The 25,334-nt window shown below is 40.7% G+C and overlaps 1 protein-coding gene across 2 annotated transcripts in view; it reads right to left on the minus strand.

Moving 5' to 3' along the window:
• LIMA1 (LIM domain and actin binding 1) overlaps positions 1-25,334 on the minus strand; it is a 91,771-nt gene that overhangs the window by 23,084 nt on the left and 43,353 nt on the right. For both annotated transcript variants that reach the window (XM_036098930.2, XM_036098929.2), the window contains exons 3-4: positions 20,649-20,694; positions 11,859-12,323 (exon numbers count right to left, since the gene is read on the minus strand). In XM_036098930.2, coding sequence (XP_035954823.2) covers positions 11,859-12,323; positions 20,649-20,694 — 511 coding nt within the window. The remainder of the gene's footprint in view (positions 1-11,858; positions 12,324-20,648; positions 20,695-25,334) is intronic.

A 25,334-nucleotide genomic window follows, 5' to 3' on the forward strand; every position in this document is an offset into this window, starting at 1 on the left:
TTTATTCAGCTTGTAATGAGAGCCTTCAACCAGAGCTTATCATTCAAATCTCAATTTATTTCCAAATAACTTGAAGTGGGAAAGATATCTGAAATCCAGTAGGACAGAAGAGTAAAACACTTAGCACCATTCTGAAATCAACATTAGTAAATAGTTATTAAACCTTTAAGTTCAATGGACTAATCAACTCAACAGTAAAGTTTAAGACTGAACTTTTTCAAGTCCTCCCCCACCCCCACTGGAGAGAGAAAACATGCCACTTCAGAAATCAGAGCCAAGGCCTGGTTTGTTTGTACCATACCAACGACAATAGTTTCTTGCAAATTCAATATACATTTCAAATAATTTATCTCCAGTCAGCTTTGCTAATTACATTATTAACTGATAAAAAAATAAAATAAGCTGTAGCAACTCTAACCTTGCCACATTATGCTCAGGTCAGCTGCACCAACATCAACCACATCCACATGACTCACATGATGCAACAAACTCTTGCTCTGAGAGCAGCCCCCCATCTAGAAATGAAGATCACCAGCCAAAACAAAGAGATAAATTTGACAGGACACCCTCCCCATCCACATTTTTTTATTTTCAAAACATTTTTCATTTGCAGATAATTAAAGTAAAGGAAATTCCAAAGACTTACTCCAAATGCTGCTTGACTGTAAGATGATTACTATAAAAATTAGAATTTTCTGGGCTCAAAAAAGGGAGAAAGCCTGGAAATATATATATATATATTTTTTGGTAACCAAAGGAGAACGGGTTCTGCATCCTTCATAATGAAGCAATATTTCAAATATTTACATTCTGTTAAAGGTAAAGTTCAGGTACGATTCCAAGAGTATGCATTACGTGTCACAACCTGCAGATAGCTCGGTTTTCTGTCTGTACTTGTAGTCAAATCCCTCTCTGTCTCATGCAGAGTCCCTGCACTGGCATTACTGGGAGCAAGTCCATTTAGAACCAGAATATATGCCTTGCTAGGGCAGAGGCTTACTTTGGTTTTATTTATTTATTTTTAAAGATTTTTATTTATTTATTTGACAGAGAGAGAGACAGCGAGAGAGGGAACACAAGCAGGGGGAGTGGGAGAGGGAGAAGCAGGCTTCCCGCCGAGCAGGGAGCCCGGGGCTCGATCCCAGGACCCTGGGATCATGATCTGAGCCAGAGGCAGACGCTTAACGACTGAGCTACCCAGGCGCCCCTTACTTTGGTTTTAGATGCATAAAATTCTCCATCTTTGCTAGCTTTCAATTTAAACCTTCAGGTTAAATAAAGTTAAGAACCTTTTTCTTTTTTAAAGCCTTCTGGTACATGAGGGTATCAGGACTCCAAATTCTTTTCTTCCAAGTACTAAAAAAGTGAATGTGCAAAGCCATTTGGTCTTCAAGAAAAATAGAAATGTCTCTGGAAATCAAAGTTATACTGACACTGGTTCTGAAGAAGAACACAGCTCTGAGATGGGAGAGCTTTTAATGAGATCCCAGATGAAGCACTAAGCATTTCTTTCAATACTGGTTCACCTACAAATCACTCAAATATTAAGAATAACAAGAACTCAAATGCATTTACAATGAATTTTGTGATCCTCATTTTACAAGTGGTAATCTGAGGTACAGGAAGAAGGAGGAGTTTCCTCTAATATTTCTCAAGGAAGTAGAAGAACACAAAAAGAAAAAAAAAACAGGAATTCTTATACTGAAATACTCTTCTGTAACACATTTTTATCACAGTTCAGCCCTGTTTACTCAGATGCCTGAGGGAGCCTGTTAAGAGAAAAGACAAGACACTTCAAGACTTTCTGGAATTTCCTAAGACTTGGCCTCACCCCACCCCACAAGTCCTCCTTCCTGTCAGCTGACTGTAGTAACTCTCATTAGTGGGACGGCCCCTTGAAATACTCTCTGAGAATCCATAAACTAAATGCATCAATACATACCAATAAGAGAAAAAGAGTTTAGAGCCTTTAGCCAGTAGTCTGTAGAATTTCTTTCCTCTGCAAAATTATCTTTTCTTTTTTTTTTAAAGATTTTATTTATTTATTTATTTGAGAGAGAGAGAGAGAAAGCAGAAGGGGGGGGACGGGCACAGGGAGAGGAAGAGCATGGAGCCAGATGCAGGGCTCAATCCCAGGACCCTGAGATCATGACCTGAGCCAAGGCAGACTGTTAACCAACTGAGCCACCCAGGAGCCCCTCTGGAGAATTTTCTTAAAGGAATAAAGTAAGTGAGGTCCCAATTATCAAGTAAAAAGCAGGATTTCCTGTCCCCCCTAATTTTTAGGAAAAATTCTGTCTAAAAGTTGATTCTCAATACCTTTATTTACCTCATACCTCTCTCAGCCACTTTCTTCAACCTTTCAACTTTGACCTTCCTTCTGACTCTCATCCCTCCAAAGTCAAGGGTAGAGGATGACCTTTAGGGAAAATGGGACTTTGCTGAACTGTGCATAGGGCGTAGATAAAACCTAGCCTTAATTTCTCAAAGTACTGAGAGACAACATTTCCTTCTCCAGGTAGAAGAAAATAGAAAAAAATGGAGCTCTTTTAAGTAAAATAATACATATAGAAGGAGCTCTTTATATCCAGGTTGTGGGATTTCTTTATATTTTCTGTATTTCTAAGCATTCTACAAAAATTATGTGTTACACTTAAAATTAGGAAAAAAAGAAAAGAAAGGATGGGGCACCTGGGTGACTCAGTCAGTTAAGTGTCTGCCTTCGGCTCAGGTCATGATCTTAGGATGCTGGGATCCAGTCCCATCGGGCTCCCTGCTCAGCAAGGAGTCAGCCTCTCCCTCTGCTCCTCCCCCTGCTTGTGCTCTCTCTAAAATAAATAAAATCTTAAAAAAAAAGGAGAGGCAATACATCATATTTATTAATACAAATAGATAAAAATGATAACCAAATGCTGAGAAGGTGCTGGAGAATTAAATATGTCCTTAGATTGTGCTAGTGTTATAAAGTAGTATAATTTTTGAGAACCAGCTGAAAATATATAAGAACATGGTTTTTGGTTTTTTTTTTAAGTTTTTTTATGTATTCACTTGAGAGAGAGACAGGGAGAGAGAGGGAGAGCAAGAGCGGGGGGGAGGGGCAGAGGGAGAGGGAGAAGCTGACTCTGCGCTGAGCAGGGAGCCCGATGTGGGGCTTGATCCCAGGACTCTGGGATCATGACCTGAGCCCAAGGCAGACACTTAACAGACTGAGCTACCCAGGTGCCCCAAGAAGAACGTTTAATGAATTATGGCTTTTGATCATGAGAACATCACTTCAGTAATATTGCCCTTCCCCCCAAATAACTAAAAACAAAATGTTTCTGCCAAGATGCTTAGAGCTTTTTTAGACTAGAAAAATATCTAATTATTGGGGCATGATTAAACTATAATGAAATACTACATTGCCATAAAAGGATAACCACATGAACTAGGAAAATACATAGAAAGGTCTATATAAAAAAGATCAAACAAAAGATAAGGCACACAAAAACAGTGAGCACACAGGGACGAAAACCATGTAAAAACTAATTATGCAATGATAGGATATCATTGTGCACAGTTGTTTCATTCTTTTTTCCTGGTGAAAGTTATTGGTTTTTCCTGGTTTACTTGGCTTTTTCTTTTCTTTTCTGGTTTACTGTGTGTGGCAGGGAGGGAGGAGGGACAAGCTTCTAACTCAAGAGTTTTAGTACAAATCTCTTGCATTCCAATGTATTTCTTCTCTTCACTGCCCTGATGCTTTTAATTCAGTTACAAGACTATAAAATGTGGGAAGAGGGAAGATAGAGAGCTAAAGTCTTTGAGAATACAATTGTTGATATGTTTAAAATTTTTCCCAGTTTCTTTAGATTTCAGATAAGGAAGGCCATGGCCAGTTGTTTTTACCTAATACACAGTTATTACAATATTAATGAAGACACTGTTACATGGTAGAGACAGGGTACTAAACAATTTCAGTCCTTGTTCTGATATTAATTAGCCAATCACATTGGGCATGTCAGTTAACTTCTCTGACCTCAGTTGTTTCCACCTGTAAATTAGGGATTTTATTTATTTTTTTTTTAAGATTTTGTTTATTTGACAGAGAGAGACACAGCGAGAGAGGGAACACAGGCAGGGGGAGTGGGAGAGGGAGAAGCAGGCTTCCTGCCAAGCAGGGAGCCCGATGCGGGGCTCGATCCCAGGACCCCAGGATCATGACCTCAGCCGAAGGCAGATGCTTAACGACTGAGCCACCCAGGCACCCCTAAATTAGGGATTTTAATATCCTGAGAGCAGTGAGCTGGATTAAATAACCTTACAGTCCTGTACAGTTTTTAGGTTTATGTCAAAGATATTGATAGGGATTTTTCACTCATTGTAACTGATGAGTTAGAAGACTAGAGAAAATGACTAATATATTCATCTGGATATACACACCTATGTTGTCTAATCCAGGAGTGAGTCTGATTCCAGAAAGATAAAGGCAGTCATATTTGAGGGGGTAAGTGAAGTCTTTCTGGCCACTCCAAACTCTAATGGAGCCAAACTTGCTTACAGAACGTTCCAGTCATCTGATATTCCTTTTTTCTTTCTTTCTTTCTTTAAGATTTTATTTATTTGAGAGAGAGAGAGAATGAGTGGTGGGGAGCAGCAGAGGGAGAGAGAGAGAAGCAGAAGCCCAATGTGGGGCTCAATCCCAGGACCCAGAGATCATGACCTGAGCCCAAGGCAGAGGCTTAACCAACTAAGCCACCCAGGCGCCACTCTGACATTTCTTTTTAACATGTTTTTGTTTTTGTTTTGTTTTTAACTTTTCAACATGTTTTATTGTAATGAAACTGGCTAAAAACCAGTAAGTAGTTAAGTTGGCCTGGAAGTAAACAGAAGAGACATGACTGGTCTCCAGTTGGTACATCAAGAGCAGCCATTTAGCGCAACAAACAGTGAGAAATATCAGAATTCCCTGACCTGCATCTCTACACCTGGATCCATTATTACCTTACCATGAAAGACAAAAGAATTACTGTTACTAATTAAGGGTAAATAAAACTTAATTTACACTGGTATGACGTCTTTACCAGAAATGATCTGCTAGAGAGAGAGGTCAGTCAAAATAACACTGACAGAGTGTACTTATATTTTGAAATTATAGAAGAAGCTATAAATCATGGATGAATATAACAAATCATCAAAAAAAATTACTTTTAGGGGCCCCTGGGTGGCTCAGTCATTAAGCGTCTGCCTTTGGCTCAGGTCATGATCCCAGGGTCCTGGGATAGAGCCCCGCATCGGGCTCCCTGCTCCGCGGGAAGCCTGGTCTCCCTCTCCTACCCCCCCGCTTGTGTTCCCTCTCTCATTGTGTCTCTCTCTGTCAAAAAAAATAAATAAAATCTTAAAAAAAAAAAACTTTTAGCAGGATATATGAGAAAGATGGCATTGATAGAAAAATCAAAGATAATTATTGTGTTTATTTAACAAAACCAGTTACTGTATCCATATTTAAAGCTCTAGTAATGTATCTATTGGATGTTTAATGTTGGGTCAATTTAAGATTTATGATTTGCTGATAACCAAACTAAAGATATACTCGCCTACATTAAGATGACTATATTAGGGGTTCCTGGGTGGCTCAGTCAGTCGAGCATCTGACCTTGGCTCAGGTCGTGATCTCAGAGTCCTGGGACAAGCCCCACATCCCACGAGTCCCACATCCCAGAGCCCCACATCCCACATCGGGCTCCCTGCTCAGCGGGGAGTCTGCTTCTCCCTCTGCCCCTCCTCGTACCCCACCCCTGCTTGTGCTTTCTCTCTCTCAAAAAAAAAAAAAAAAAAAGACTACATTAGACCCTACAGTGATGTTGACAGTTATTCAAGTCCCTTTCCGCCCTAAGTCCATCTTAAAATTATGGCTTAAAAATATGTAATTAATACCAATTATGAACATCCTCGGAATTTTATTCTTCTTGGAATATAATTTCAAATGAATTACTTAAGACATTAAGGAAGCAGAAGAAAAATGTTATTAAGATACATTAAGTGTATAAGAGAGCACATGTAGTTGTTAACCAAGAAAGGAGAAAATAAAATGTCATGGATAATTTTATAACAATGTACAGATTCCCTATGGACACCTACCCATTCTTCAAGAAGGCAAATAAAAATTGTCTCCTTGATGTAGATTACAGATTGGTTGGCTATGGTTAAAATATCTAATGAACACAGATCAGACTTCAGCTTGGTTGCCTTATTTTCTCCAGGGCTTACTCCAGGACAGCAACACGTAAACACTGTTCTGTATGAGTTACAGAAAGCTAAACAAAATACCAAATGTCACTTCCAGGAAGTTACACAAAGAAAAACCACAAAAATTTTGGACTGTTTGAAGAAGGATGGTTTTAGTCTCATATTAACAAGTGCGGCTTTTGTTGGTGTTTTGGTGCTAGCCACTCATATAATGATCCTGGTGACAAGAGGAACAGAAATTCTAAGGGAAGTTTAAGGGCTTAGAAGTCTAAGGGAAGAAAAGTAGCAAACAAGTGAAAAGGGGGCTGGGACAAGGGAAACTTCCATTTTTATTTTAGATACTTCTATTTTAGCTGAGTGTACTGTTTTGCCTTTGTAATATAAGACAAGTTAATACAATTAAAATATGACTAACTGGAAGCATTAAAATATACCATGAATAATGGGGGGAAAAGGAGAAAGAAAAAAATTTCTAAATAGTTTAATTCTTTTCACTTATGGACAAACTTATTATTTTCTCATTGCAACTTCCCATCCATGGTTAGTCTCCAAAGAATGAGCAAATGAGTGAGCTTATGTGTTTTAGGAAACAGTGATTTTTGGTGGGGAGGTACTCTCTCCTCTACTCTATCAAACTCCTCTCCTAGAAATTGGAAACATTTCATGGAAGAAGAAGTACTCCAGGGGCGCCTGGGTGGCTCAGTCGTTAAGCGTCTGCCTTCGGCTCAGGTCATGATCCCAGGGTCCTGGGATCGAGCCCCGCATCGGGCTCCCTGCTCAGCGGGAAGCCTGCTTCTCCCTTTCCCACTCCCCCTGCTTGTGTTCCCTCTCTCACTGTGGTCTCTCTGTCAAATAAATAAATAAAATCTTTAAAAAAAAAAAAAAAAGAAGTACTCCACATCTGTATTAAAGTATCAACAGACATCCACAGTCTAGTCTTATTTTCTTGCATTACACCTAAGTCGTTCAATCCTGACCCACCAGAAGACAATAATTGAAATAGGTTATGAAGGCAGAAATAGGTCACCCAAATATTCGGTCTTTATTCTCCTATCCAAGGATTTGTGTGAACCAAATATGTTAGGAACAAAACAGAAAGAAGTGAGACTGAATGAACCTGTCACATGCTCCTTATATGCTCCTGGTCATTCCAGGGCATAAAAGAGGTACTTAATTTTTTGAATAACCACATCCTGGTTTTAAAGATTATGGATTCAAATGTCAACATGATGATAACTGAATGTTGGTTATGACTAATCAGCTATCTTTTTCATAAAAGGATATCCAGAATAGTTACCTCAGCTACCTAAAATCCAGATCAACATATACATGAAGTTAGGATTGCTAGACCACCTGGGGCGGGGGGGGAATGTTTCTTTTTCCTAGTAATGATGGTAGGTTATATCAATCCACCCACTGCTCATTTGCTCATAGGAACTAGAGCCATCATGTTCAACTAAACTATCTGATCCGAATAATGTATCTATTCACTAAAGGTAGAGAATAAGTGAGGAAGAGCATTTAATCAATTCTTACTATTTATAAGCTATTTGAACTCTAAGCTTTGTTTCTTCCTTTTATTAAGTAAGCACTAAGAGCTAAGTCCTTGTACTAACCATTGGGGAAGAAAAACATCACTTTGAAAGAAATCACAGACTTCAGGAGTATACAAATTTTTTTAAAAAGATTTTATTTATTTTTTAGAACTAGAGAATGGGGCTGGGGGGCTAGGAGGGGAGGAGGAGCAGAGTGGAAAGCAGAACCCCGCCCCCTGCCCCAGCGCAGAGCCCAATAGGGGGCTCAATCCCACAACCCTGAGATCATGACCTGAGCCAAAAGCAAGAGTCGGACACTTAACCGACTGAACTACCCAGGTGCCCCAGGAGTATACAAATTTACACATGATTATTAAGGGAAGCATGATATAAATGCCCAAACAGAAGTAAAAAGAAAATTCTATAGGTATAGGAGAGTAAGAAGGGTTAATTTATCTGAGAGAAGCTGAGGTAAGGTCTCACAGTTTTGACAGACCTTTGGGAGATAAATTTCAGAAGACAGTAACTGGGGATAGGTATGAATGATTTAGAGAGTAAGGAGTGATCCAGGGTTTAAGTATAAGACTGGCTCTGAGATTGAAAGGTAGGTTGAGCTCAGACTGTGGAAGACCCAATATTGAATATGGATTAATTCTGAGGCATCAAATTTTCTTAAAGATTTATTTATTTATTTATTTATTTGAGAGAGAGAGAGAATGAGTGGGAGGGGCAGAGGGAGAGAGAATCTTAAGCAGATTCTGCACTGAGCATGGAGCCCTACATGGGGCTCTATCTCATGACCCCAGATCAGGACCTGAACAGAAATCAAGAGTCAGATGCACTTAACTGACTGCCTGGGTGGTGCCCTGGGTCATCAAAAGTTTCTGAGTAAACTAATTTACAACTCTATTTAGAAAAATAAATAGCAACAGTGTAGAGGATGCATGGGAAGAAAGAAAAGAGGCTGATGGGGGAGGTCATAGCAATACTATGGGACCAGACAGAATGGCCCATACTTGAGAGATGTATAGAGGGCAGGCTGGCTGGCTTGCTTGCTTGCTTGCTTGCTTGCTTACTTACTTAATTTATTTATTTATTTATTTATTTATAGATTTTATTTATTTATTTGAGAGACAGAGAGAATACGAGTGGGGGAAGAGGGAGAAGCACTCCCTACTGAGCGGGGAGCCCGATATGGGGCTTGATCCCAGGACCCTGGGACCAGGACCCGAGCTGAAGGCAGATGCCCAACTGATACTGAGCCACCCAGGCGTCCTGAGGGTAGGCTTATTTAGATGGCTTAGTAAGTGACTGACTGGGAAGAGGAGGCAGGCAGAAGGAAGAACTGATTCCAAGTTTTACAGACAAGAAGATTTGGTGCATGGTAATGCATGAAGGGAACTGGGGTAAAGCAGGTTTTTGGTTGGAAAGACAATGGATTCTTTTTTAGCCTTCTTGAATGTGAGTGCCTAAGGGATATTCAAAGAGAGATGTCTGATCTGGCAGGCAACCAGAAATATGAGGCTGAAGCTTGGGTTAAGAACTGAGAATTAAAATCTAGTTTGGGGGTTCACCTCTTAGAGTCATGGAAAGAGGTGAGATTTCACAAGGAGAGAGAGAAAAACAGGAGGGCAGAGATCAGGAAGAAAAGTGGACAAGAACAGAACCATCTCAGGCAAAAGGGAGCAAGAGAGGCTAACAAAAGTGGAACTCAAGCCAATTAACTTTGTCTCCTGTAAATAACTGAGAAAAAGATTTAAGAGGACACAGCATTAGAGCATTATTTCCATTATCTATGTGCTCCCTGACCCTGCCCAGCTAGTTAGTTGAGATTCAGTCCAGTTCTCTAAAATTTAGTTACGGAACCAAAGATTCACACAATTTGTACCTACTATATTTGCTTGTCTTACGGAGGTACTAATTTGTTAGCTCCGAAGTATATACTCTTTCTTGTAGACTCTTGCTCCTAAAGCGACTTCTAGTGTCCCTACCATATGTATTTCTCAGAGCTTCCTTCCAAAGATCCAATTATGTAACTTCCCGATTAAAGCGTTATCCATGTTAAAGCTGAAATTATGTTAACAATAACTGTAACATAATTTCAAACTAATTTTGTTATTCCTTAAGCTAAAGTAGACAAAACTTTTTTTTAAATATTTTTTGAAAATATTAGACAAAACTATTTTAAAGTAAACTATTCATGTTTCTAACATGGATAAAGGATGGTTATTTAGAAACAGCTATAAAACCAAGGGCAGTTCTGTTTTACCAAGCAGTCCATTAAGTGACAAATGACTATTTAATCAGGAAGTTTTAAAGGGCACCTAAAAAAGCCCAGGTCAATCTTAGACACCCCCCCTCCACCCCCCCATCTTCCTATACCATTAACAATCAGGCTGCCTGCCCTGTGCTATTAGAGATCTAGAAGGATCTTTCTTTATATGAGGAGTCTTTCTCTACTCTGACCAGCCACAAAGTGATAGGCTTGTTCTGACCCATCTCTCGCCAGACATTTATGAGAAAAAAGTCTCTCACCAGATCCTTACACATAATCAGCATTTTTGTTTGCTGCAATCCCAGTCATTTCCTACCTTAGGCCAGTTTCGACATGCACCAGGCTTTTGCACTGAATCGACATTGTGTGTGCTGGCATGACATCAGCCGTCCTGCCCCTAACAGGGTCTCTGAGGAGGAGGCTTACAATGGTGCTTTGAGTCACAACAAAACCCCTTCCTCTCTATTTAGGATTTCTGACATTTTTTCCCTTCCACTTAAAATTCTTCTTCCCATTTAAATTAAAAAAAAAAAAAAACCTAAAAAAATTTTTTTTATTAAGACCATAAAGGATAAAGAGGGAGTTGGCAGGCCTAGAGGACTAAAAATTGAGAGGGATGAGAGTTTTAAGGAAAGTCATAAAACTGCTTTGTGGTTACATCTTTTGCCAACTGGTTTCAATGTTAAAATAGAGCTAAAACTCATGCACAGGAAAGGGTTCTAGGTTTGCAAACCTTTACAAATTCTTACTACATCCTCAAAATAGATGATCCTTTAAACACCCAAGGACTTTTCTAGGCTGGAAAGCTCCAGCCACTGCAACTTACGGAAAGAGATAAACTAAGTCACGTCAAACATAACTGAAGATTATAGGACGAGTTATCAAATTTTTCTCTCAGAAAGAAGGTCTTATACCATTACTTCACACATGCAGGGATTTGGGCCAAATATTTAGCTTAAAAAATTTCAGCTTTCCCATCTAGATGGAATCTAGAGAAAATGATGGCTTTGCTTCCTGTCAGATCTGTTTATTTCATTATAATGACTGTTGTAACAAACCATCCCCATGTACAAAGCCAGATACGCAGGAAAGTATGAGAAAACTGGAAAAATTTACCAGTTCTGCCGCCCCTGGATTGTGTTATAAGTCACCAGCATATGTAACTCATTTTCTAGTTAAGTAATTCCCTCTGGGTACCCGGTCTGCAATCCACACGAAGGATCAAATTTCATTAGCAGTTGTACGAAAATGCAACCCTGAGCATTTGCAAGTCAAAACTCCTGAAGGCTACAGCTAATCTGGCTATCCTCACTGATTTTTCCTGGGAGAGGATTTTAGCTGATAGAAAACATTTGTTGGACGGCACAGATGAGGAAGTGGAGAAGAGAAGGAGTCAGCTAGCAAAGAGACAACTAAGCCTCAGTCTTAATGTTAAACTCTGGCCTTAATACTCAGCCTGCAGCTGTGTCCAAGCAGAGAGAGATTCAGCAGTAATCCCACCCCCCAAAGCTACAAATGACAAAAGGCACAGGAAGACAAATTAAAAGGGCAAGCGTATAAAAACACAAAATCTAATCGGCACCAAACTCTTCATTTCTAGATATTAACCTGAATCCCAGTGTGTGCTTGATTTCACGTGGAACTGGGTCACAGATCCGCAAAATCTTAGCATCTGTGTAAATAATTCGAGACTTCTCGTTAATTCATTTAATTTTGAATCAAAAGACATACTGGCCACCACTCAAACTGTCTAGATCAGAAAAACAGCTTTGTTTAATCACTTGAATCGGCTTTCTCAAGCCTGCCACCGGCCCAGTCCTTACCTTGGTTTGAGTTGGTTCACCTTTCTCAAACATCATCTTAAGCCTGTTCAGCGGAACATTGTATTTCTCTATTTTGTTTGTGGCTTCTGTGTTTTCACTGATTTCAGGTTTTCCTACTTCATGCCTGGATTCTCCTAGACAATTTTCCATTTTTTTACTTTCTTTCGAGTGGTCTTTAAGACGCTCGCTGCCCTCAATGAGGAGATTCGGCCACTGAGTAAGGGCTTCAGAAGGTGATCCGAGTCTAGGTCTGGGGTGGACTCTTTCTTCCTGGTCAGCTTCGGCCTCAGGGGCAGAGCTTCTAGCCACTTCACTGGCAGGATGGTTGCCTCCGTGTCTGACCTCAGCGCTGCCGTTTCGCAGGGAGTCTGTGTGAGACTCTGTTCCCAGGGCTGGGTTCTCCCACTTCTTCTTTAACACAGTCAGGATACCCCTCCTGCAGTGCTGGGGGATATTTTCAGTGTTCTAGAAGAGCAAGAAGTAAGTGCCAGTTATAACTTGCCTGTTGAAACATTCAAACATGTTGTTCTTTGTAAAATGAAAGTTAAAACTCTAAGCTGCTCCTGGTCCACGGGCGTTTCAGACAGCTGTGAACAGTTACAGCCCTGCCACATGGAGAAAGCATCCACCCGGGGAGAGGGGAAGAGAGAAAAAGTCAGGAGCTGAAGCAGGAAGTGATAAAACAGGATAGCCTTATAAGGACAAAATGAGGAGAAAAGAGAGCCCAGATCTAATGATAGTTACATTGGAGACAAGGGATTTTTATCCAAAGATTAATAAGGAAAACAAGAAAGAGGAAGCAAAATACTAGGTACTTTAAACACCGCAAAATATGCATTAATACAAGTTCATCATTACATACCACAAAATTACATGGGGAATCCTGCTGGGGTTTTTTTTCTTTTAAATATTACAAAGACACAGTATAGCTGAAACTATACAATACCATAATTGTGGATAGTATCATCAAGGATTGAAAGTATTTGTAGAAATTTAGAGAACTCACCAGACTTTCACATGTATTTGCATAAATGATATCTTATCATACCTGCCATAATCTACATGCATATGAACAAATTTTATTTTTACATAAGAACCTAATCCTCTTTTTTTCTTCTGCTCTTCTCTACACACGTTTGTCCATGTGTAAATTCTCAGTTATCAGAAAATTTACTATTTCACAGATCCTCTGGTAGAAAAATATCCAGGCTTCATATGAAAACACTACCACCCACTTTCTTGATTGAAGGACACACATTTACACATCTAAGAGAGGTCACTTTCACCTGGGTCAAAACAGAATTAATTTATACATATATGATCGCAAACAACCTGGAACCTGCCACTACTGTTCTACAGTAACAGAGGAAACATGCTTGATGAAGTAAAATTCAATGTCCCATACTCTGAAAGCGTTCCTATAAATAAGCTGAGCAGCACCAACTCCCAACAAGCCACGAATTCCAATACCTTCGAGCCCTCCGTTCCTGTGGTCTGTGACTCACCCGTCTTTCAACTAAGAAAGAAAGGACAAACCACCTAGGACTGAAAGACTTCCGGGAATTAAACAGGATTAGCAGCTATATTGGGAATTAAGTCTCTCACCCTATTACTCTTCTCAATACATAGCACCAAGGTCTGAAAAAAAAAAAACTTACAGAGGACAACTGCTTGATTTTAGTGTTTAAATCTTTACTGACAAGATGATTCACTGGTGGAAGGATGAATGGATCAGAGATACAAGAAGCATGAAAAGTCTTCTTGCTGGAAAAGAAGACTTAAACTGCTCTGGACGCTGGTGCCGTCTTATCGCTGGCAGCATGCTTTGCTGGATGCTGCCTCCTGCCACACAATGGATGAGTCATCTGGGTCTCCAACTGCACCTGCCCTGCCCTTGCCCAGCCTAAACAGGAGCCCTGACACTCTAAGTGGCATTTTGCCTTGGTAACTGGACACTACTTTTCTCAGTAATCGTGTGATTGAAGTATATTGACATGGAAAGATGCTCATAAGATACTTTTGAGGGGAAAAAAGCAAACTTTAAGACCACAGGGATGCCTGGGTGGCTCAGTTGGTGAAGCGTCTGCCTTCGGCTCGGGCCATGATCCCGGAGTCCTGGGATGGAGGCCCGCATCGGCATCGGGTTCCCTGCTCAGCAGGGGGCCTGCTTCTCTCTCTGCTGCCACTCCCCCTTCTTGTGTTCTATCTCTCTCTGACAAATAAATAAAATCTTAAAAAAAAATTTTAAGACCACATAATCCCATCTTATAATACAAATGTATATTTATAAACACAGAAAAGTAGTCTGGAAGAAAAGACATCAGGATGTTAACGTTACCTTTGGATCATGGATTATGTGCATCTACATTTTTTTTTCTTCCTTTTTACAATAAATGTGTATACATTATTAACACAAATGAATAAAAAATAGAACTATATACATCATCTTCCTATCACAAAAATCTACAGAATATTAAAACGTTCTGATGTTACTATAAGCAGCTGGAAAATGATCATTTCTACTTTACTTGTGATGACCAGGAAGAGAGGGATCTGTGGAATGGAGTACCGGCAGTGACCCAAAAAGGGCCTGGGTGGAGGAAATCCCTTAGGGGGCATTGTAACAAGGAGTAAGTGTGCTCTTTTATTAAAGAGAGTTCTTAAGGGTACACGTTCAAAAGTGTTTAAGTGGGGACAAAAAGGGCTGTCCAGCCTGACAGCATGAAAGGCCCCACACCCTGCAATCACTCCTGGCAGCATCCCCAGGCAGTGCCAGCGTGCAGGGCTTTAGGACCCAAGGAGAGAAAAATGGGGAAGAAGCAGTGATTCCAGTCCTTCTGGGGAAGGAAAAGAAGCAAGAAGGTACAGAACCAAAGCAATAGCTAAAAGCAGTTTGGACCGCAAAGTGGCAAGAGTATTATATTGAGATGGCCTGGGTTATCATTGGAGAAGGGATTACAAGCCACTTCTATTTTCTACAATGAACATGTGTTACTAGTCTACTCCAGCCCCACCCAGACAAGTGACCTTGGGCAAGTTTAATTTCTGGAACCTACCATACTTGGCTATTGTGGAGAACAGATGTGCCTATATTAAAGCATGTAGTGCAGTATTTGACATAAATAGGCACCCAGTAAGTGGTGACAATTAATATTAAGTGGGTAGGCCTCCCTACTCCTCCAGCCACACCTCATGATGATCAACCACAGTACCCAGTCATTTCTCAAATCCTGAACTTGGGTTACAGTCTCTTACTGCTCTTTCTATTCTCTCTATAGTCTCCACTGTTCCAGAGTAGGGGTGTAGGGCACACAATAAGGTGAAATTCTAGTTGGTTTTAACTTTTTCCCAAGTATTTTCCTAGAAGAGGCATGGGAAGTCATGGAGGCTGCAAGTTTTCAAGGGCCCCATTGGTTGGTACACAACCACAGCCTCCTCTCTCAAGCGTGACATCCAGCACACTGTTTATTCTTCCCAGCAAGGCTGGGAATCTTGGCAGATTTGCCTCTGGACCATAACTGGCTTCCTGAATCCAGATTAGATACAACCTGGAAATGCAACACTATGTCTTTTCTGCAGGAGCATTTAACTTGGAGTTGGGATGTGTCCCAGCACTGTCCATCTGAGATGTATGACCGTGGATAAGTTCTTTCCTCTCTTTGGGTCTCCGTTATTCCACCATTAAAATGTAGAGGCTGGGTCAAATGAGCTTAAGTGCTGAAATCTTGGCAGGGGTATCTTCATCTTAAAAGCTGAGGATGTTGGGTAGGAGACAGCAGCGCAGCTGCAAACATGGACTACCGGGATGTACAGCCCCCGAGGAAGGGAAGAGCTTCTCAGAAAAGTGGTAGCCAGTCATTATGGAGATGAGTGCCCAAATTGTACAGATTTCAAGAAGTGGCATGTTGCATGCTTGAAAGGAACATGAAAATATAACTGATGGCAGTATTAATGGTCTGTGTTTCTGTTTCCTAGATATAAGTGGAAGAGGAAGAAAAAGGGAAAAGTAAATTTCTGGAAAACTAGGCTATCATGTAACCTGATCCCACTATTTACTGAAGGAATAAATGTACCCACTTGCTTCTGAATGTTTCTCTAACTTGCTTTCCATGGCAGAATGTAGTATTTCATCTGGTCACTTTTTTTTTTTTTTAAGATTTTATTTATTTATTTGACAGAGAGAGAGAGAGAGCACAAGCAGGGGGAACAGCAGGCAGAGGGAGAGGGAGAAGCAGGCTCCCCGAGGAGCAGGGAGCCCGATGCGGGGCTCAATCCCAGGACCCTGGGATCATGACCTGAGCCCAAGGCAGTCACTTAACAAAGTGAGCCACCCAGGAGCCCCCTGGTCAGTCATTTCTATAAATTTATATGGATATTTCTCCCTGTTCTTCAGGAGACAATTCAGGCTTCTGGTGGATGTTAAAAGCAACCCTCTGTCATTAGTGGAAAAAATGGTGGATCTGAATAAATTCTATAGTTTAGTTAACAGCATTGCACCAGTTAATTTCTTAGTTTTGATAAATGTTTGAGAGTTATGCAAGATGTTAACATTAGGGGGAGGTAGGTGGAGATACATGGAACTGTACTATCTTAAGAACTCTACTGTCAATCCGAAATTATTTCAAAATAAAAAGTTTGCTAAAAAAAAAAAGTAACACTCCCTCAACTTCGTATGTTCCTCTAGCTATTGCTGTCTCTTGCATTTTATAGTTAAGGGTCTTGAAAGCACTGTCTGTATTTGCTGTTTCCACTTGCTCGCTCTCCATTCATGCTAACTCTACCACCCGAACATTTCTGAAGTAGCTCTAGTCAAGATCACCCATTACCTCTTTAACATTTTCATTTTATTATCTTATTTTTAACTTACTATTTTCTCAATTACAAAAGTAATAAAAGGGGTGCCTGGGTAGCTCAGTCCGTTAAGCGTCTGACTCTTGATTTCGGCTCAGGTCATGATCTCAGGGTTGTGGGACTGAGCCCAGAGTCAGGCCTTGCGCTGGGCATGGAGCCTGCTTGAGATTCTCTCTCTTCCTCTCCCTCTGCCCTTCACCCCCCGCCCCACTCCAGTCACTCTCAGTCTTAAAAAAAAAAAAAAAAAAAAAGTAATTACAAAACTTACTGGGGGGAAGAAAAGTCACAATCAATATAGGAATGTATACATGCCTTGAATATATACTCTAATTTTCCCTATTTGACTTCCCTACCCGTTCCCATCAAGATACCCACTGCCATCAGTTTGGTGCATACACTCTCAACTTTTTCCCCCTTATATATATATACTACATATATTTTTTAGATATTATAAATATATATATTTACACGGGAAGATATCAAAAAGCACATTATGTGTTTAAAAGCAAGATCCAGAACAGTATAGTATGGTTACTATACTATCACTACCAGTGTATGAGAGTTCGTATTTCCTCACATACTGAATATTAGCTAATAAAAAAATCTGCCAACTGTTTAGATTACAACTTATATCTCATGGTTACTTTACATTTTTTTATTATTAATGAGGCTAAGCATTTTTTCATATGTGTATTGTTTCTTCTTTAATTACCTGTTCATATCCTTTCACCTCAACTGGCAAATGCAATGGACACTTCTGCTTTATTTTATTTGGTATCTCTATAGCATTTGACACTACTGACCACCCCCCCTTCTAAAAATTCCTTCCTTTCATGGTTACTGTGAGAAACCCCTTTTTTTCTAGATTTCTTCCCATTTCTTTGGCCACTCCTCAATCTTCTTTTTTTTTTTTTTTTAAAGATTTTATTTATTTATTTGAGAGAGAGAATGAGAGAGAGCATGAGAGGGAGGAGGGTCAGAGGGAGAAGCAGACTCTCCGCTGAGCAGGGAGCCCGATGTGGGACTCGATCCCGGGACTCCAGGATCATGACCTGAGCCGAAGGCAGTCGCTTAACCAACTGAGCCACCCAGGCGCCCCCTCAATCTTCTTTACGGGTTTCTCTTCCTCTGTTCCCCCTTCCCCCTGCCCCACATGCTGGGGTCCCTCAAGGTTCCATCTTAGGTCCTCTTTGCTCACTTACCTATTCCCTGTAGATGATGTCATCTACCTTCTGGTTTTACCCACCAGTTGCCTATTGAGGACTCATACCCTATAACTCTAGGTAGATCTCTCTCCTTACCTGGAATTCCACTTGGGTATCCTATAGGCATCTTAAACTCATCCTTGTCTAAGGCTGAAGTCTCCTTTCTCCTCTTTTTACCCTTCACCCTTTAATCTGTTTCTTTTCCTGAGTCCTCCATCTTGGTGAATGTGACAATTATCTTTTCAAACATCAAATGTGCCTGTTCTCATGTCTTTGTGCTGTGCATGTGTCACTTCCTCTGCCACTTCTTTGCCTCCTTTGCTTAGTTAATTCCTACCTCTCCTTTGGATTTAGTCAGGTACCACTTCTGGGAAGCCTTCCTCGACATGGCATAGTCCAGGTTATGAGTTCCTCCTAAATTCTCCCCCAGCACCACAAGTATTTCTCTACATGGTACGAATTGCGCTGGGATTATAAACTCTATTTTCCAAACTCTAAACAGTCCCTCGAAGGCAAGGACCACATCTTATTCTCTTTGTGTCTTCAGCTCCTGGCACCTAAGAGATGCTCCGTAAATGTTTGTCTGCACTCGTAGAAATCTATCTACACTGTCTTGAACCTACTCCAGTCAGGCCTTTATCCCACCACTCCCAAACAGCACAAGATGACCAATGACCTTCATCTTGCCAAATCCAATGGTCAGTTCCCAGCTTCTCTGTGTGTTTGACTCTGCTAATAACTCTCCTTTTAGAAGCATTTTCTTCACTTGGCTTCCGGCACCCATTCTCTTGTTTCTACTGCTGTTTCACCAGTTGCTCCTGCCCAGTCTCTTTTGCTGGTTTCTTCTTATCTCTCTAACTTTGAATCGAGGTGCTCCTGAGCTCAGGCCTCAGACCTCTTCTCTTCTATCTATATTCACTCCCTAAGTGATCTCATACATCTCATGTCTTTAAATACCACTGATCTTTGATACACACACATCTTATCACTAGCCCGCATCTCTTCCAGTTCCAGATTTATATGTACAAGTTCTTATATAACATCTCTACTTGGATGTCTTTAAGGCATTTCATATTTAACATGCTCCAAACTGAGCTGCTACCATGTCCCTTCTCTAAACCTGCTTTTACTACAGTCTTCTCCATTTCAATTAATGGCATTTTTCCAGGTGTTTGAGCACAAACCACTGTTGCCATTCACGGTTCTTCTCTTTATCTACTTTCAGTATAAATCCTGACCACTTCTCATCATCTATATAGCTACTACTCCAGTCCAATCCATTATCATCTCTTGCCTAAACACTGAAATTGTCTTGTAATTTGTCTCCATGTTTCTGCCATTGTCCCTATAGTCTCTTCCTCCTCTTTTTAAAATTTAAGTCAGATCACATCACTCCTTTGCACACAAACCCTCCAAAGGCGCCCATGTGATTAGAGTTAAAGCCCAGGTCCTCACAGTGGCTCTCTATGACTTTGCTTTTCCTACTCCTCAAACACATTAAGAATGTACCTGCCTCAGGGCATTTGCATATGCTCTTCCTTCCACCTGAATCATTCTTCTCCCTGGTTCATATCCTCAGATCTCTGCTCCAATGTCCCCTCATCAGAGGCTTTTCTGAGGCTTTTCTGGACCACCCTACATTCTATCCCTCTTACCTGCTTTACATTGTTTCTTAGCACTAATCACTGACACAATTTCTTTATTGTTCACCTGTCCCACTATCATGTAAACTCCATGATGGCCAAAATGTAGTCTGTCTTCGTGCCTAAAACGGTGCTTGGCACATTGTAGGTGATCTGTGAATACTTGCTAAATGAATAAATGAAAGAAGAAAGGAGGAAAGGAGGCAGGGGAAAAATCACAGGCAGGACAGAGAGGAGGAGGAAAGAAAAGAAACCAACCTTTGAGTGAAATGATGGTAGCTTTTGCTTACAGTGTGCCAGAGGGGATCCATTTTTTAATTATAGGACAATTAAGCCAAAGACCTGGTCAGCATTACCCCCTTAGAGAGAACAAATTGACAGGGGCATGTTATGTACTAATTTAAATAGGTTGGGTACTAAAAACTGCCAGGAGGAGATTTTTGCAATGCCAGTCAAACTAAATAATTCTTACCCAAATATGTGAGTTTTTTTCCCTCATAAGATTAAATCAAGTAAGATTTCAAAAGAAATACACTCTCCAGCCCAGCTGGAGGCTAGCCAGCGGGGAGAGTACAGAATGGTTACGAGCAGAGAGCTTGTTCTAAGGTTTTAGCCTTCGACGGATCCTGCAGCTGAGAAATTTGCTAACTAGAGTGGGTCAAGAAGTGTGCTTTAAACAAAGAACCCAGGGGATGACAACAGCTGCACAGCTGCTATCATTTAAATGCAGAAATATAGAAATTCTGGTTGTTTGGTTTGGAACAAGGGCTGAAGCCTAGGGGACCCTGTATTCTAACGTGAGCAGAAGTAGTAAGCCATTTTACTAACCTCAGGCAAAGCACTTGGCCTTCTATCTTTCACTCAACTCAGGGAAGAAAGAAAGGGTTCAAGAGGAGAGCTTCGGTGGAAAAATAAGATTCCTTGCACCCGAGCCACATTCTCCTGAGTAAATGGCGCACAAATCAGAGCAGCTGACACCCATGCCCAGCTCAGCTGACATGGAGCCCAAGCCCCATGGAGGCTGCAGGTGGCTGGGCCACACAGGCTCCACTCGGGAAGCTCCACAGGCCCTGGGGCTTCTCAATACTTACACTTCTCCTCTTTTCCATGTTTGCTTCTTCAGCTGCTTTCTGGTACCTTCAGAGAAGAGGGGGAGAAAGAGAATGTCCTCAAATTAAATTTATATTTTTACTTTTTAAACCTTTAAGAAAACCACTTCTGCCTACATATTTCTGCCAGCAAGTGTCTTTAATCAACTCTATCAGAAGAAACACAAAATCAGAGTGGCTCTCACTTCCGGCATTGTTCCAGTCATCTGATCTGGTCTATTGGAAAGGTCCAAGGCGAGGAAGTCAAATGCTGGGAAATAACTAGGTAGAGCAGAAAGTCTGGGGTTTAAGTCCTACTTTAATCACTCATTAACTATGATCTCTGGCAAGTCTCAGTTTCTTTATCTAGAAAATGGCTTTATATGTCTACTTTCCAGGTTGCTGTGAAGATTGAGATCACATGTGTAAAAATGCTTTGGAATTAGTCAAAGGATATAACATTGCATTGATCCGAGGATGCACATTTCCCCCACACTAATGCCTCTGAAATCTTTTAATTCTTGCCAAATGATGGAGAGGTAGTCATACTGCCTGGTCATGTGTGAATTTAATCTAAGTTGTTGGTATTGTCACTTTAGCTCAATGTATTTGATGGTATTGCACGTTTTAAATGCCACTTAAAATGTCTTTAAAGAAATTACACTATGATTTGGTATTTAAAGAAAAACTATTTTACCGTGTTAGGTATGTATAAGGGTGATACATGAGAAAAGTTTATGTGCTAAGCAAGCATCGGTCCTTTTAATTGGCAGCATTTTTTCTTAGTGACGCATAAAATAATGGCAAGGCTACAGTGGATGGCATCTTAGATCTGATAAACAGGCATGTATGATTTATTTTTTTTTAAAGATTTTATTTTATTTTTTGACAGAGAGAGAGACAGCGAGAGAGGGAACATAAGCAGGGGGAGTGAGAGAGGGAGAAGCAGGCTTCCCGCTGAGCAGGAGCCCGATGTGGGGCTCGATCCCAGAACCCTGGGATCAGGACCTGAGCCGAAGGCAGACGCTTAACGACTGAGCCACCCAGGCGCCTGGCATGTATGATTTAATTATTTTAATTTTATTATTACTTTTATCATTTTTATTACTTGGATCAGAAGATCCCTGAGAAACAACTGAAGTCCCAGAGGTTTTCAGGGGGGATCAGGTTTTCTCCATTTGAAGCTAAAGATGGGCTGGGAGGTCTAGACTGCAGCAAATCCCCAGACCACCCAGAATAACCTTCACCTGGCTTCCTTAGTGCCTCTGAGTCAAGCAGGGAAAGGGCCATCACCCAGAGAATCCCCACCCCATGACTCTCCTTGAGCCTATATGCCTACAACTCAGCACCAATCCTACCCTAGAAGAGGGCCATTTGTTCTCTATCTTAAGGTAGAAGTTCTGAATTCACAAGACATTTGGAGAAAGAAAAAGATAAAAAGCAGAATGGGGAAGGGCCCATGCCTCTACCAAAACCAACTTGCAATTCAAAAATACCTTCATAAGTTCAGAACTTTCTTAGTGTGTTAAATAGAATAACCTTATTCAAAACGAAGGCCAGAAAAATGCCCTGGTTCTGGCATACATATATTTCAAATATAGTCAAAGGCTTCTCAACAAGGGTGCCACCACTGCTTACCTGCTATGTAACCTGGGTTATATGACTCCATTTACTTGGGCCTCATCTATGAAATTAAATGACTATGTGAGAAGATTTCTAAGGTCTCTTCCAGTTCTGTCACTGTTTAAATTTTAACAATCAGATATTAATAAGCGTCTCATTCACCAGGCTGGGAATCACTCTGCAACTAAGCAGAGCTTTCTAATAAAGTAGGGTGAAAGACGTCCTTTTTTTTTTTTTTTAAAGATTTTTTACTTATTTATTTGACAGAGAGAGACACAGCAAGAGAGGGAACACAGGCAGGGGGAGTGGAAGAGGGAGAAGCAGGCTTCCCACCGAGCAGGGAGCCCGATGTGGGGCTCGATCCCAGGACCCCGAGATCATGACCTGAGCCAAAGGCAGACGCTTAACGACTGAGCCACCCAGGCGCCCCGGGTGAAAGACTTCCAAAAATCTCTGGTATTTCACTGACCATAAATAGGTTATGGAAGATAATGGGCAAGTGACATGCTGGAAAGATACCTTGCAACTTATATTACAGACCAAAGGCTAATTTTCCTAAATTAAAAAGAACTCTTATAAAGCAATAAGAAAACCACAAACAACTTAGTAAAAAATTGGCCCAGATACAAACATACAGTTCACAAAAAGGATATCAAATGGCTCTTAAACAAAAAAGATGTTCAATTTCAAAATGAAAATTCAAACAACACTAAAATTCTTTACCTATGAAGTAGGAAAAGATTTTTTTTTTAAAGCTAATATACTGAGATACCTGGGTGGCTCAGTTGGTTAAGCATCTGCCTTCAGCTTGGGTCATGATCCCAGGGTCCTGGGATCAAGTCCTGCATCAGGCTCCTTGCTCAGCAGGGAGCTTGCTTCTCCCTCTGCCTGCCACTCTCCCTGCTTGTGCTCTCTATCTGACAAATAAATAAGATCTAAAAAAAAAAAAGCTAATATACTGAGGGTAAATTAATAAAACATCTATGGAAGGCATTTTGTCAATTTTACAAAAATCACAAAAGCACAAATGTTGTGATTCATCAATTTTGTTTCAGAATTTGTCCTATAGATATATTCACACAAGCAAAAATGGCTTTTATGTTAGATTATTTGTCATAGCATTAATTGTAAAAAAAAATGAAGTTGGACCCTTACCTAACACCATGTGCAAAATTAAGTCAAAACGGATTAAAGACCTAAGTATAAGAACTAAAACTATAAAACTCTTAGAAGAAAATAGAGACCAAGCTTCATGACATTGACTTTGGCAATGATTTCTTGGAATAAAAGCATAGGCAACAATAGAAAAAGTAAACAAACTCAACTTTAACAAAGTCTGTGCATCAAAGGAAACCATCAACAGAGTGAAATGGCAATCCATGGAATGAAAGAAAATATTCGCGAATCATATATCTGATAAGGGATTAACATCCAAAATACACAAATTTTTTAAAAATAACAAATATGGGGGCGCCTGGGTGGCTCAGTCGGTTAAGCAGCTGCCTTCGGCTCAGGTCATGATCCCAGGGTCCTGGGATCGAGCCCCACATCGGGCTCCCTGCTCAGCGGAGAGCCTGCTTCTCCCTTTCCCTCTGCCTGCTGCTCTGCCTACTTGTGCTATCTCTCTGTCAAATAAACAAATTAAAAAAAAAAATCTTAAAAAAGTAAAAAAATAAAAAAAATAAAAATTAAAAAAAATAAAAATAACAAATATGGGGGGGCACCTGGGTGGCTCAGTCATTAGGCGTCTGCCTTCAGCTCAGGTCGTGGTCCTAGGGTCCTGGGATCGAGCCCCACATCGGGCTCCCTGCTCAGCGGGAAGCCTGCTTCTCCCTCTCCCACTCCCCCTGCTTGTGTTCCCTCTCTCGCTGTCTCTCTCTCTGTCAAATAAATAAAATCTTTAAAATAAAAATATGGGATAATATTATACATACTAGTCTTTTTTTTTAATACTATCCTTTTTTTTAAAGACTTATTTATTTTAGTGGGGGAGGGGCAGAGGGAGAGGTAGAGAACCTCAAGCAGACTCCCGCTGAGCATGGAGCCCAACACAGGGCTTGATCCCAGGACCCTGAGATTGTGACCTGACCCAAAAACAAGAGTCCAGTGCTCAACCGACTGAGGCACCCAGGCACCCCTATACGTACTATTCTGCATCTCCCTTTCTCCAGTTTAGAACAGCTGAATTTTCATTCAAGCAATATGTTCTAAGCACTAGGAGAAAAGTAGTAAAAGAAATAACCAAGGAGATACAGTTCCTGCTCTCAGACAGCTTACAGTTTAGTTTATGTATACGCATACACATATATAACGGTCCTTCAAAGAAAAAGAACACAGTATTATGAAACAACCTAACAAAGGAACCAAACTGAGAAGGCAGCCGGTGGGGTGTGTGTGTGTGTGTGTGTGTGTTGTTAAGTATGAAGGAAAGTCTTGTTGAAAAAATGACCTTTAGACTGAGATCCAGTTTGACCAGAGGAGTTAGCCAGGCAAAACAACGAGGGAAAAGCATTCCAGGCACCGAAAACTAGCACATGCAAAGGCCCCAAGGCAAGAACGTGTCTCAGGTGTATAAGGTACACAAAGAACTCCAGTGTTGCTGGAGCACAGTGAGAAAGGGAGAGGGCAAGAGATGGTGCGGGGAGGCAGGGGCTTTGTGGGCCGTGGTGAGCATTTTGAATATAATCCTAGGTACAAGGAATGGTCACTGATCCAATTCATGTTTTTAAAAGAGTGCTCCACAAAAATAAACTCAAAATGGCTGAAAGCCCTAAATGTGAGACAGGAATCCATCAAAATCCTAGAAGAGAACATAGGCAGCAACCTCTATGACCTCGGCGCAGCAACTTCTTGCTAGACACGTCTCCAAAGGCAAGAGAAACAAAAGCAAAAATGAACTATTGGGACTTCATCAAGATAAAAAGCTTCTGCACAGCAAAGGAAACAGTCAACAAAACTAAAAGGCAGCCTATGGAGTGGGAGAAGATATTTGCAAATGTCTTATCAGATAAAGGGTTAGTATCTAAAATCTATAAAGAACTTACCAAACTCAACACCCAAGAAACA

Source organism: Halichoerus grypus, chromosome 6, assembly GCF_964656455.1.
Source record: "Halichoerus grypus chromosome 6, mHalGry1.hap1.1, whole genome shotgun sequence".
In the NCBI taxonomy this organism is placed as follows: domain Eukaryota; kingdom Metazoa; phylum Chordata; class Mammalia; order Carnivora; family Phocidae; genus Halichoerus; species Halichoerus grypus.